The sequence below is a fragment of the Bombus vancouverensis genome, chromosome 4 (genome assembly GCF_051014615.1).
Source record: "Bombus vancouverensis nearcticus chromosome 4, iyBomVanc1_principal, whole genome shotgun sequence".
In the NCBI taxonomy this organism is placed as follows: Eukaryota; Metazoa; Arthropoda; class Insecta; order Hymenoptera; family Apidae; genus Bombus; species Bombus vancouverensis.
The window spans coordinates 1,427,195-1,439,039 of record NC_134914.1 but is presented as its reverse complement, the minus strand read 5'-3'; the positions used below and the strand labels follow the sequence as shown (position 1 = coordinate 1,439,039).

Here is an 11,845-nt window from a genome sequence, read left to right as displayed (position 1 = left end):
TTTATTGGATTTCGGATATGTTACAGAGGGGAGGACCCTGAGTCCTGAGTAACACGTACTTCGTCCGAGGCGTGGGATCATCGTAATTCAAAAGTTAGATTAGGTTAGATTTTTTGGAGAATCTGGACGCTCGGCCCCCATATATAACAACCTAAACTAATCATACCGCTATTAGGATAGCAATTCTATTGAGGTAAATGTAATGTAAAAAGTACCATTTTCTTTTTGTCACAACTTTTGAACCACGAACGTCCCATGCCTTGGACAAAGTGTATGTTATTCAGGACTCAGAATCCTCTCCTTTACAACATATCCGAGATTCAACAAAATCGGAATTGAAGCTCCCTTTCTATATAATTACCGTTAATTATTCTGTTATGACTCGTTAAACTCATAACCAGTACTGTTTGGAACCAGCCTTGATCAATTTTAAATTAGAGAAGGAGTGACATAGTAATATTAGAAATACAGTAATACCTCGATACTTGCCGGACACGATGTTCCTTCTAATTTCAACGTCTTCATCCCCAATATTGCGGGGAGTTCCGCTCAAGGAGTCTTGGTGTTCCCTTTGACATATTACAAAGCTCAACGGCTAAGTAGTATAATTTGATCCGAATTCAAATGTTAATGAGACGATACTAATTCAATAATGAAAATTTTTTATCTTTGACTTTTTTTAAATTAAACTTTTCCTAGTGTATTTGTGATACTTTTCTAATTATAGTGAGATGAAATACGATACATCTTAAATCACATTTACATACATACTTAACAAGCAAAAAAAAAGTTAATTTTATTAAATAAGCAATAAATAAATATATCGTTATTTTAATCAGAAAAACTTTAGAATTACACCGATGAAAGTTCTATTCAACAAAAATAAAAAATCAACATTTCATTGTTGCATTAACATTGTTTAACTAACCGATACGTTTCTTTTTGTCAATCTCTTTCTTTTTCACTCGCGCTGTTCTTCACTACGTTTGGCAAAACAACGGGTCGTACCAGTATTTATTGTTAAAATCAAAATAATTGGCGATCGTGTGTCTCGGCTTTCCGGCAATTATCAAGACATTTATTGTATTATTTACTAAAATTTACCTTAAACTGTACGGTTATCTATTCCACTTCATAATTAACTTTATGGCCCAATTTCTTTTTTTAGTAGTTTGTGCTAATCATATGCCTAGGAAAAAAATCAGAAAGTGTATAAAAACTGAAGTTGACCAGTTTGAGTTCTAAGAGATTTAACTATCATATGAAAATATTGTAGCAATGAAGTGCATTGCTATTTACTTGGAGAAAGAACGAATTAGATAGTGTTTAGGATTATTTGCTATTTTTACCAAACACTTGATCAATTTACTAATATGTGCCCCTGTTTTACTATTTAATTTTGTGTTTTATATTTTACGGATTTTGCATGAACTATTAATGTCAACGTATAACTGTTATATAAGTTCTCACAAATGTTAATTTTGTTTGTAGGCATATGAACGCAGATTTCCTACTTGTCCAAAAATTCCTGTTTTTGTCGGTTGCGAGATAGTTTCAGATGAAGAAAGTAAAAATGGCTCAATTAGAATAACAGAACGACGCTGTAAATTAAATGTTGAAGCACCATATATTTTAAAAAAGGTATGTATGTAAATATTTGTATATGTTTAATATAGCATGTAGTTGTTTTTCTGTAGTTTTTCTATATCGGATGATATAGGCTGGCTGGGTCAAGTAATTTTTCTATTCTTCTCATAGATGGAATGGATGATATGGAGCGTTCTTGTTTTTTTATGGATTGTTTCGGTGTCTTTTTCCTCTTTCTTATTGATTCTGAAAGTTTAAAGATTAAGTCGCTTAATTGTATCCACCGGAAGTGAGAATCTTCTCACGATATCAATAGCGGTCTTTTAATCCCGATTTTATTTATACTTGGTTTTTCTGTTTTGTCGGTTTGATGTCTTTTAATGTTCTAGGAAATTTGGAGGAGATTTGGACTTGTGGTAGTCTGAAAACTATCTAGAGCTACTATTCTCGTTTGTGTTGTTGTTATTTTGGGCATCGTTTAGCAATGTATCTCTTCTGTTTGAAACCGTTCTGCTACCCTGAAAATTTTGTTTTCAGTGAACGACCTTCGTATGATTTTAGCATCCTCTGGGTATACATAAACTTGTCTCAAGCTAAGTATATGTGAAAATTCGGGATCAGAGATTCCTACTTTTAAATATGTTGTTTTCAACCAAAGTTTTATGTTGTGTTTTTTAAATATCCTGGATTGTACAGTTGGAGATTATTGATGCAATGTTCAAAAGTATGATCCGATGTGGGACCAATGTCTATGTTCTTATTATTCGTTGTTATAGACCTATACAGGGTGGTTGGTAACTGGTGGTACAAGCGGAAAGGGGGTGATTCTACGCGAAAAAACAAGCCGAAAATATAGAATAGAAATTTTTCGTTTGAGGCTTTGTTTTCGAGAAAATCGACTTTGAATTTTCGCTCGGTACGCGTGCGGTACGTTGTAACGGATCTCACTGTAGATCGTTGTCTCGATAGAAAAATTAAAAAAAAAAAATTTTTATTCTATATTTTCGACTCCTTTTTTCGCGTAGAATCACCCCCTTTCCGTTTGTACCTCCAGTTACCAACCACCCTGTATTTCGATGTTTGGTTTATAAGGGTCAATTTTTTGTACAAGTACATGCAAACTCTTTTGTTCGAAATTCAATAAATATTTTATTGATTTAGGTCCTATTATATTTCCGATGGCTCAAGCATATTCTTTGATTATGGCTTGATTCTTAGTTGGTGCGTATTCATATTTTATGACATTCACGTAGGAGGTTTTCGGTTCAGTTTCTGAGGTTTCGGTTTCGGAGGTTTGGGTTCTTTGCTCAGTGATCGACTAGGTGAGATTCCTGTACTCATAGATATCACGTATGTATTGGTTCTCTGTTTCTAGCATGATAATATGTATGGTATACATATATAGGAGCCAAGAGTCAGTTGGTGTAGTGGTATTGATATTACTACCACTATCCTAGTATCACTAATATTAGCACCATTTCTTTCGCTGCCACTATCACTTGCTTCCGGATGGCACATACTGGAGATACGTGATATTGTCAAATATGTCCTATCGCGATGGAAGCCAAGGCAAGATTGTTAAGGATGTTATTTGCGTAGTTTATAGGTTAAACTTAAAAAAAATATTTAGTATATGCGCATACATAGATTATCTAAATAATTTGTTAATTTATATGAATAAAAATGTGCTTTAGAAAAATGTTATTTGATCGCAGAAAAGATATCTGATCATTTTATAGTTGGGTCACCTCCTTAATCGCAATGAGATGTTTCAAGAAATGTAAAATAATCTAAAATATAACAGTAGTACTATTTCGTCGAGCAATCTACATAACAATTGATTATCACTTCAAATATGTAAAACTTATATGCTTTTTATTCATAAGAGTAAGAGAAAGATACATTTTTTAATAATGTACATATAAAACACCAAACATTACATTTATAAGAAATTTAACCGATATGTTTTCGTTCTTCCCTAGAAATTTTTACTCTTGTCATTTGTTTCAGATCATTGGAGTAGATTTTGTATACTTTATTCAAAGGAATGTTTTAAATAGACGAAATAGCGTTCTAGAAATAGAAGCGTATAATGAAAGTTTTTCATCTAGAGTATCGGTTATCGAAAAGTGCAGATATTTTGTAAGTATTTAGCATAATTTAATCATTATTTGACATTTTTATTGCTATTTCTAACATATTTTGTTTCTGTATATAATATGTCGTATTTATAATTTATGAAAAAATGATATATGATGTAATTAAAGAACTTAATTTGGTTAAACAGAGTAAGTTCTACAACAAACATTTCATAAATAAATGATTTGTATAAAAGTTACAAAAAGAATTTCTTCAATAATTTATCTTTAACAACAGTTCCATATATGTAGCTAGGAACATATTTAGTGAATTGCTTGTGTTTTGGTTTAAAATAGAAAATCTGTAAAATTTAAGAACAATTTTCTATTTAATAATCCACAAAATACCTAATCCTAATTATTATATTAACGGTACTGCTTTGCCGTACCGGTATATTTAGCACGCGTATTTAATTATGTATCTATCAAAGAAGAGAATTATTATGAAATTAGTGAAATAGTAACAGAATAGATAAATGTTTAACTTTAACTAAACTTCTTTCCATTTCCCTTTCAAATTTATTTAATTAAAAACTAATTGGTTAAACTTTTATTAAACTAATTAAAATATTCTGTTTGAAAATAAACTTCCTTCCAACGATTTAGATTTTAAATGAGTCGAGTATTACGATTTTAGTGTATATTTTACTATTAAGTGTATTATTTATGAATGTGATTATATTTTTTCTGCCTAAAGCGATCATTTGCTATTCATGGTTGCTTCGAGACTTTTATTCCTGGCGATGAATAGAATACGTTGCAATAACAAATTTTTAACCTTGAAATTGATGCTCAAGGACAATTTTTAACGAACCATTTTTACAAATCTCCACTGTCCCAGAGGTGTAGAATCACGCTATGGTGTTTTTTTTATACTTACTTTTTATAAACCCTTTTGTACACCAGCGTTATAATACTATATGTGTCATTATGATATTTCGACCTTATTCTACTTTATTGTTAACCTTCTGTAAACCTTTGATTTTTGGAAAAATAATTTTTAAATTTTTTAAAAATTATTTCAGAGTGATATTTCAATAAAAAGGTTTCTTGTCTTCATATTACTTGTTATGTAATATGAATCATTAAAACGAGTCATGTTATTTAAATAAAAAAAAATATTACTCCTTCTGTTCTACCGTATACTATGGATGAATAAAAATCAACTCGAAATCTATATACTGAATTGAGAGTGGAATCGATTAAGAAATACTTTACTGTTGTATGATGGGAGCCTTTAATAGTCGCACTAAACCTGACATTTTTAAATCAGTTCCATTTATGACAAGACACGTCTATGTGTTTACCTTCGTTCATACATTAGTATAATGTTGTAGTATCGTGGACGAGGGGCCTGGGGCGGGGGGTTGTCGTGCGAATTATAAACAAGCTGTTGTTGAGCATGTTCATAATGGGGCTTAAACAAAAGATATGAGGCTAAGACAAAAGACAAAAGGTTGCTAAGGGACATAAACGAATTAACAGCAGTATGAGTTGAGAAGCCAGAGAGTGCGAATTGTGTTGTCGAGATAGTGTTGTTAGCGTTGTTGAGAGAGAGTTGAATCTGTGTTGACAAGAGTTGTTAATTAATTATAATACGTTGTTACGATTAGTTCATGTTAAACAACCATTGTTTTCTGTTTAATCCATTTATTATTAATAAATTAATTATTATATTTACGATACTACAATATTAAGACATTTACAGAAAATAAGGTAAATGTAAAAACTTAGTGGGGATGTATTAGAGCATTTAGAATTATTATTTCATTTAGACTCTTGGAATAAAAAGAATCTGTATATTGTATGTTATAATGTAAAAATCTAATCAATTGTATATAATATCTTCTCTCTATGACCGATGAAAGTTGGCATTTGTATTATTACACTTCCCATTGTATTTATTATTCTTTGATTTCATGAATTTCATAAATGAAGTCACGAATCAGATTCAGAGTTTTAGTAAATATCGAACCAAATATTGTAACTAGTCTTCGCAATTTTAAACGCGTACCGATAAGCCCTGGGATCTGTCACTCTCTCGAATTTTGTAAGTGCCAACGGCTATGGTTACATATTTATTAACATTCGGACGTCCAAGATGTACGTTCGCTCTGGCGACATCCGCTTGAATGAAATCCGAATGAAAGCATTCATCGCTTGCGATAAATTCGAATTGCGTATTTGCCTACGTCCTCGCTCTTATAAGTCGTGAACCCATTGTGCTATTTGTTTCACTATAAAATTTGAAAACCTTGTTTGTGCTAATGGTCATTGCAATAAAACGAAGCCGCCTGGCGGATTAGAAGAAGAAGAAGATCTACGCCTCGTTGACTTCCACACACATCCCGCCATTCTCGTTCCTAACTTACATTCTCAGCGTCAAAACTATTATCGCGCTATCGAACATTTTGGAGTCCTTCGAGCTGGATCGGCAAGAGCGACGAAGAATCAGACATCATGGACAAGCTCATCCAAAAGATTTGGCTTATGGCTCGTAAGATGCTGTGTCTTGTAGAGAATTGCAAGAAAGTGAGCTAGCCTAACCTCGCTTGGGCAAGGCTCGGCTGGAGAGCCTGAGAAAATCTTGGGAGTGAAATTACCTCTATTCCGCTAAGGAGGAGTTTCTGTCGATCGAGGACACGTATTGGGCAACACAAGATTACCTCAGTGGCATGATTACATCTACTAAGACGCCTCCAACGCAGGACACGGGTGACCGGGACCAGTTGTCGCACATCGCCGTTCCACCCTTCTTAGGAAAGTACGCCGATTGGCCCGGTTTTGGTGATGTTTTTCAGACCCTTATGAGAGGAAACGAGTAGGTTAATTTCAAAATGGGGGAACGTTGTAAAAACATTATGATACAAGCATGTTATCGTGCAGAAGCTCTTGTCTGATTTCATGACGTTACCCCCCCACCCTGTCGAAGAGCTAACTGGTGAACTCTCTCGACTTCGTGATATAATAAACCGTTTTATTGCGATGCTTGCGAATCAGGGCTCACAGACCAAATAATGAAAGAATCTTCTTATCTTCGTCATCACGCAGAGATTGGACAAGAAGATTCTCAAGGAGTAGAAATTCTTCTTAGACCTCCCACCTGCTCCGAACTCGAAGCGTCCCTCGAGGCCCGCATTCGATTTTTGGAAGCCGTTTACACCATAACTAACGTGACCTATCACACCCAATTTCGAACCCAGGCCTTGTACGTCATACACGCGCGCCTGCTTCGGTGGGCCAAGCCGAGCGATGCCCGATGTACGGAGCTCAGCACGCGCTATATCGTTGCTCTGCATTTAACACGTTGCATGTGACACAACATCGCAGCATCGTAGAACGCATCATTCGTGATTGCGGGAGAAGGGCCCAAGCGTTCACTAACGTCGACCCGGTGACGACACACAACTGCCTCGCGCGTTCAGCACAGAGTGCGTCGCTGGCGGTACTAGACACTGACAACAACACTTACGGCCATCGTCACGGTTCAGTTCAGGCGATTCTGCATGCGCTCATGCGCTCCCTGACCAAGGATCCGAAGTATTGTTCGTTTTCGAAGCCTCGTGTAGACTCTGTGTGTTCTGAAACATGTGTTTACCGCTGTTAATGGCCTCGATTCGGCACCCCGGTTCGGCAGTCCGGTCGGTGATTAGAGAGTCGGATATCCGTTGACGATCCTATTATTTTACACCCTTTGATTATTGGACATATTGCTGGAAACGGCATATAATAAGAAGATTCTATCTGTATGTTATCAGTTTGCCACATCAAAACTAATGAACATGGTATATTTACAGGTTCATCCTGAAAATCCAGAATGGACGTGTTTTGAACAAACTGCAAGTTTAGATATTAAAAACTTCTTTGGTTTTGAAAACTCAATGGAAAAATTAGCGATGAAACAATATGCTCAAAATATTGCAAAGGTAATACTCTTTTCACTAAATCCTTTTTCGGTAACTTTTATTATTTAAATGAAAGGTTACTAATAAAAATCATTACAGGGCAAGGAGATAATTGAATACTTCATAAATCAATTAAAAGAAGAGGGTATCGTATATGTACCTCCATGGGAGGATCCAAATGATATATCTGAGAAAAATGAAGGGTAAGTTTGAATAAGTGTGTTTTCAGATTGATATAAATTATTAAATCGTTCAAAAAGAAGAAAACACACAGTAATGATAATTTTATAAACTTTATTATATAAATAGATAGGAATGTTTTTAATGAATTGAATAACAAAAATAATTTTGGTTAACTAAGTTACACACATCCTATAATGTTGCTTAGTTAGTTATTTAGGTTGCCTTATATTCGCTTTGTGTAATGACTACCAGAGGTCAGAGATATTTTGGTTGACTTTTAAATATCAATAACTACTAAACACAATCTCAAATGTAACTTTTTTATTCTCTAGTTCTGTGCTACTTTAGCTTGTAAGAAACTCTTTCAATTTTACGTCATCTTTTATAAAATAACCTGCATAATTGGAAGATCAAACGAATTTACCTGTAAGTGAAGTACGATCGCAATTATATGAAGAACCTCGATCGAAGAAATTACTAATACAGTCACGAGGCTCTTCATATAATTTCGATTGAACTTTATTCAAAGCAAGTCTGTGTGATCGCCCAATTAGATTTCATTCGCCTTGTTTTCGAGATTACCTATGTAGTTATTCAGAGAAAAAGTACAATTTTAAATGCAAGAATTTTATTATTATAGTACCGCTTTTTTATAATCTTTGATACAATCTTTTATCTTAAAATACTCTTAACCTCCTTATAACCATTGTTTAATTATAAACGACTATATCACTCTTGTAACAAACTCGTAATTATCTGACAATGTAGGCCTATTATAGAATCTGGCGAACGTCTGAAAGCTTACCGATTTTCCTGCAGTTCGCCTAATCATGTTAAGACCCAGTCTGTTCGACCATTCTTGGAGAGATGCGTTCGCCGTAGATCGCGTCAACGAGAGTCGTAAATTCTCGTTACAATTCGACAATCGACGCCACGAATTGGTCGATTTCCTATTTCGATTAGGATATTAGAGATGGTTGACAGATCATAACACTGAAGTAACAGGTTATAATATATACTTTATTCCAAAAATAGAAGTGAGGACAAGGAGATCATTAGGATCCGTGGAGATCGGCGTTAATGGTCGGGAATTAGGAATTGCTTCGATCTCAACGATAAGGGTATTAAAATCTTCTCTTCCACCATGACCAACTAACGCCTGTACAGGATCTACACTCCGCAGGGAGGATTCGCTTTTGCGAGTCTATGGGGGCTGGCAAACCCACGTTCCCGCAGCCAGGGAGGACCGTCGGGACAAGCGTCCCGCTTACGTGAGTCCTCTATGTACACCGCAAGGAAGGTTGCTGTGGTGTAAGACTAAGTCTTCCCCACGGAGCCTTGGGTAGTAGCGCACCCACGATCCTGAAGCCAAGGGTGAGACCGTCGGGAGAGCCGCCGAGGTACATTTCCTCAACTCCCGCTTACGTGAGTTTCATCTGGGTCTGACTGCACGGCGAGCAGGTAAGCCGTGCAGCAGAGACGTGGCGGTACATCCACAGGCGCGGTCCCACCGTTGACAATGAACGGTACCACGGGCGGTCGAGTGTTAGCCCAGAGGGCGTAGCGAACCCTCGGCTCGGCCAATTATGGGTATGGACTCGTGGTGGCAGTGGTTGTGGCCAAATGCTGGCAAGAGGGCCGATTTAAGGGGGACATGGTTCCTCCGAATGGCCTTCGGCGGGTGAGCAGCGTCCCACCTGCTCCGGATACCGTCCCGAGAAGACGGAAGGGCTTGGAAAGCGCCCCGTTCGACCTGAGACGAGTGAGCCTCCTGCGGGCGATTATTTGAGGTAACCCGGTACTCGGTACCGTGTGCGCTGGTTGGGCGTATCTCAACTCCGATGGCTTCTAGGGTTGCCCGGGTGCTGTATAGATTCTATATCTGAGGAAAGCATCCGACACCAGAAACCACACTACATGTACAGGATCTACATTATCTCCAGGAATCCGTAACTGGTAAAGCAGCGAAATGTGCTCGATCATTAAACACCGCTGAAGCTAGTTATACAGACGTTATCGCCGCCCTCAAGGATAGATTCGATTATCCACGACAAACTTGTCTACGTCACTTGTTTGCGATGCTATCCTAAATTGATCAAAAAGATACCGGAAACCTTAGCAAATTTAATCGACACTATCAAACATCATCTCAGCGCACTGAAAAACTTAGGTGACCCTGTCACGTCAAACACCATTATCATAGGACTCTTCCTTTCCAAATTAAACCAAGACTCCGTTTAACAACGGGAACTCACCATACCCAACAAAGAAATGCTTCCGTACACTCATTTATTAGACTTCCTGGGAATAAAGTACTGTACCTGTACCATAACAACATCCATGGCAACTCCGACAAGACGAGCGCCAGAACCACATTATCCTTTACGACAAGGCGATCCATGGGGGCACGCATTCACCGCTGCACACTCTCCGTCGACATGTCCACTCTGCCAGGGATCACACGGAATGTGAGCCTGCGACACCTTCAGACAAAATCAGTCAACGAAAGTCAAAGTCGTCAAGAAAGCATCCTTGTGCATCAATTGCCTAGGGAAATGGCACTTGGTTTTTCATCACCCTGCTGGATTCTGTCGCTTGTGCGGAAATCGTCATCACGCGCTTTTGCATCGGGACGAAGCTCACGTCAAGAATCGGCCGATCACAATCTGCCGAACATTCAATCGATCATCTACACCTTTTTCAACACCTTCTTCAACACCTTCTTCAACACATGCTTCGACACCTCCTCCGACATCGCCATCTTTCGACACCGCCACGTGTTCGGAAAATCCTAAGACCCTTATCCAGTCTGCAACGACGAAGAAGACAATGACTGCGAAAATCGACGACTGCTAGAAGAACCGAATCACCAACAACCTTCGCATCAGAATCACTATATAACGGCCTATTAGTCACGGCCCAAATCAATATATTAAATGACAAAACACAATCAGTCCGCTGTAGAGCACTGCTCGACGCTGGTTCTAGCATGAATTTCGTGACCGAAAAGCTGGCAAACTCACTTGAGCTCACGCAAAGGAAATGTTCGGTTCCCATTGGAGTCCTCGACACCTTATCAACGACTGCTAGACGTTACACAACGGTCACAATCAACTCCACGGACGGCACATACCCACGCACACTGACGTTCCTGATTATCCCAACCATATCGACATTGATCCTAGATAAACCTATAGATCGATCGACAATCCAAATACCTAGGAATCTCCAATGAGCCGATCCAAGATTCCATATACCAGCCCTGATCGATGTCGTATTGAGCGCGGGATCCACACTCGCGTCGCTGTGTGCCGGTCAAATAAAATTTAATTATTCTAAAAACCCCGATCTGCGTCTGCAGAAAACGTGTTTCGAATGGGTCATCAGGGGAGCCCAGTCTTCCATTCAACGGTAAATATCTTTCACGCGTCCACGACGGATCTATAGATGGACCTCACACGCTTCTGGGAAATTGACGAAGAACCACCAACGAAACATCTGTCAGCAACTTCAGTCTCACAACAACACAAATGCCACCTTCGGGAAGCTTCCTCGCGAAGCACATGCACACAGGCCTTCAGTTGCCGACGAGGCTGCATGAGTCTTATTGAATGAGTCAAGGAAATTGACGTATCAACCACGCCCTTTATCAATACCGACTTAATTCATCTGCTAACTGTCTGAGCCTCAATCAGCGCCACAAATAAGCTATTCTCACATGACCTCTTACAGATTTAGCGATATGTATATATTTTACTAACACCGAAGCCACACATAAATAGGATCTTAGAGTAGAATAGGACTTAGGAAGGACTTTAAAAGTTGCTTCAGAAATTTTGATTTCTAACCTTTTTCTCTAGGCGTCGCATAAATATTGGATAGCTTTATACTCCTCGCCCATTTTGTCTGATTTTGATTTAACGTGAGACATGTGAAACAATTTTCTATTGAGGTGTAGAATGTGAAAGGTACCAAATGAATACTTGACGTATTAATGTATCAATGGCGTTTATTAAAGTTACGAGGGGGGCT

The 11,845-nt window shown here is 37.8% G+C and overlaps 1 protein-coding gene across 1 annotated transcript in view; it reads left to right on the top strand.

The window, feature by feature from the left end:
* The window catches only part of retm (real-time), a 50,881-nt gene that overhangs the window by 5,450 nt on the left and 33,586 nt on the right, over nt 1-11,845 (top strand). Inside the window, exons 3-6 of the mRNA XM_033342922.2 lie at nt 1,492-1,641; nt 3,598-3,729; nt 7,523-7,651; nt 7,730-7,833. Coding sequence (XP_033198813.1) covers nt 1,492-1,641; nt 3,598-3,729; nt 7,523-7,651; nt 7,730-7,833 — 515 coding nt within the window. The remainder of the gene's footprint in view (nt 1-1,491; nt 1,642-3,597; nt 3,730-7,522; nt 7,652-7,729; nt 7,834-11,845) is intronic.